The sequence below is a fragment of the Nicotiana tomentosiformis genome, chromosome 2 (assembly GCF_000390325.3).
Source record: "Nicotiana tomentosiformis chromosome 2, ASM39032v3, whole genome shotgun sequence".
Classification (NCBI taxonomy): domain Eukaryota; kingdom Viridiplantae; phylum Streptophyta; class Magnoliopsida; order Solanales; family Solanaceae; genus Nicotiana; species Nicotiana tomentosiformis.
Window position 1 is genome coordinate 164,741,843 of NC_090813.1, and position 1,724 is coordinate 164,743,566.

General features: G+C 38.9%; 1 protein-coding gene across 1 annotated transcript; it reads right to left on the reverse strand.

The window, feature by feature from the left end:
• Window positions 1–290: 290 nt before the first annotated feature.
• On the reverse strand, window positions 291–1,506 carry LOC138905990 (uncharacterized). The gene is made up of 4 exons (XM_070194505.1): window positions 1,492–1,506; window positions 1,282–1,396; window positions 1,069–1,151; window positions 291–752 (listed from the first exon to the last, which is right to left on the reverse strand). The coding sequence occupies exons 1-4, from the start codon at window positions 1,504–1,506 to the stop codon at window positions 291–293; spliced, it is 675 nt and encodes a 224-aa protein (XP_070050606.1).
• Window positions 1,507–1,724: the final 218 nt, after the last annotated feature.

Consider the following 1,724-nt stretch of genomic DNA (forward strand, 5'->3'; position numbering starts at 1 on the left):
CACAACACCTTAGTATACCTCAATTTAGGTAAATGTTGCGATAGCTTCTCATGCAAGTCTGGCCAGTTTACGGTAACACCCTTAAAGCATGGTCTTCTCACCTTTAATAAAATTTGGATTGAGGTTGAGATTTGAAAGATCAATCTATTTATAGACACACTCTTCCCATGCATTCCAGAATTACTCTTCTTCCACAGGTGCCAAACAATCAAACTTGGCATAGCTTGATATACTCCCTTCATGCTTGTATTGCCAAGTTTGCTCCACCATTCATTTATCACTTGCACAAGTCACTTCCCATATGTTCTAATCCCTACAGATGCACCATAATAATTCCAAACATATCTTGCAAATGGTGATGTTAGAAACACATGAGGCAGTGTTTCTTCTTTAGGATTCCTACAGCACCAACACCTTGATGTTCTGAAATATCCCAGCCTTAGAAACCAATCATACAATGGTAACTTTGCCTTCAACAGTCTCCACATGAAGAAACTTATCCTGAAAGGCAGCCCCTTTACCCAAAAGAATTTGTATAGCTTGCTTTCTTCTCTTCTCTTCCTTATATATTGCCAAGCAGACTTCACTGTAAAATATCCCTTTGTTTCTAGCTTCCACCAAGGCTTATCTTTCATTGACAGATCTGAAGGTGGTGTGATCGTCTCCAGAATATGGTCAGCTAGCTCATCAGGCAGTAATTCCCTTAGTAGCACTGCATTCCATGCCCCATTTTCAACCACTTCATCAACATGCTTTATAGATTTATTACACTAATGATCTGAACATGAAGCATGGTAAAGGGCTCCAAGTCCAGCCAATTGTCATACCAGAAATAGGAGTTGCCATTCTTCAATTGCCACCACACTTGATGTTCCACCTCATCTCTCATTTGCAATATTTTTCTCCATACATGAGATACTTGTCTCCAAGGTACTAACACCTCATTGATCTTCTTGCAGTACTTATTTCTCATAAATGTAGACCACAATGAGTCTTTTGTTCTATAGTTCCACCAAAGCTTGGCAAACAAAGCCTTAGACACATCATGTAAGGATCTGAAACTCATACCTCCCTCACTTTTAGGAAGACATAAGTTATCCCATGAAGCCCATTGTCTTGCCCTTCTATTGCCTGAATTGCTCTAGTAAAACCTAGCAAACATCTTGTGCAATTGATTGATCACATATGTTGGTGTATTCACATATGACAAGAGATGAGTTGGCATACTCTCCAACATATGTGAGATCAGAACTGCTCGACCACCAATTGATAGTAACTTACCCTTCCATGATGACAACTTCTCTTGTACTTTGAAGATGATATTCTTATAAAAGTCTTTCCTCCTCCTACTGTAGAATATAGGACATCCCAAGTATGTAAATGGGAATGAGTGTCTCTGGAATTCAGTAATCAAGTGGACAATGTTTACTTAATCTGCTTGGGCTCCTTCATACATATAAAAGGAAGACTTTTCCTTGTTGATCTGCTGACCTGAAGCTGCCTCATATTCCTATAACACATTCATAAAAAGTTGCATTGCCCCATAATGCGAGGAACAAAAGATAATAGTATCATCAGCATAGGAAAGATAGTTAATGTTTTGACTCCATTTTGGCATGCCAAAGACTATGAAATATGGATTGTCAAACAATGCATCTAAAGCTCTCCCAAGCACTTCAACAGCTAGAATAAACAATGTAGGAGAAAGTGGATCCCCTTGCTTA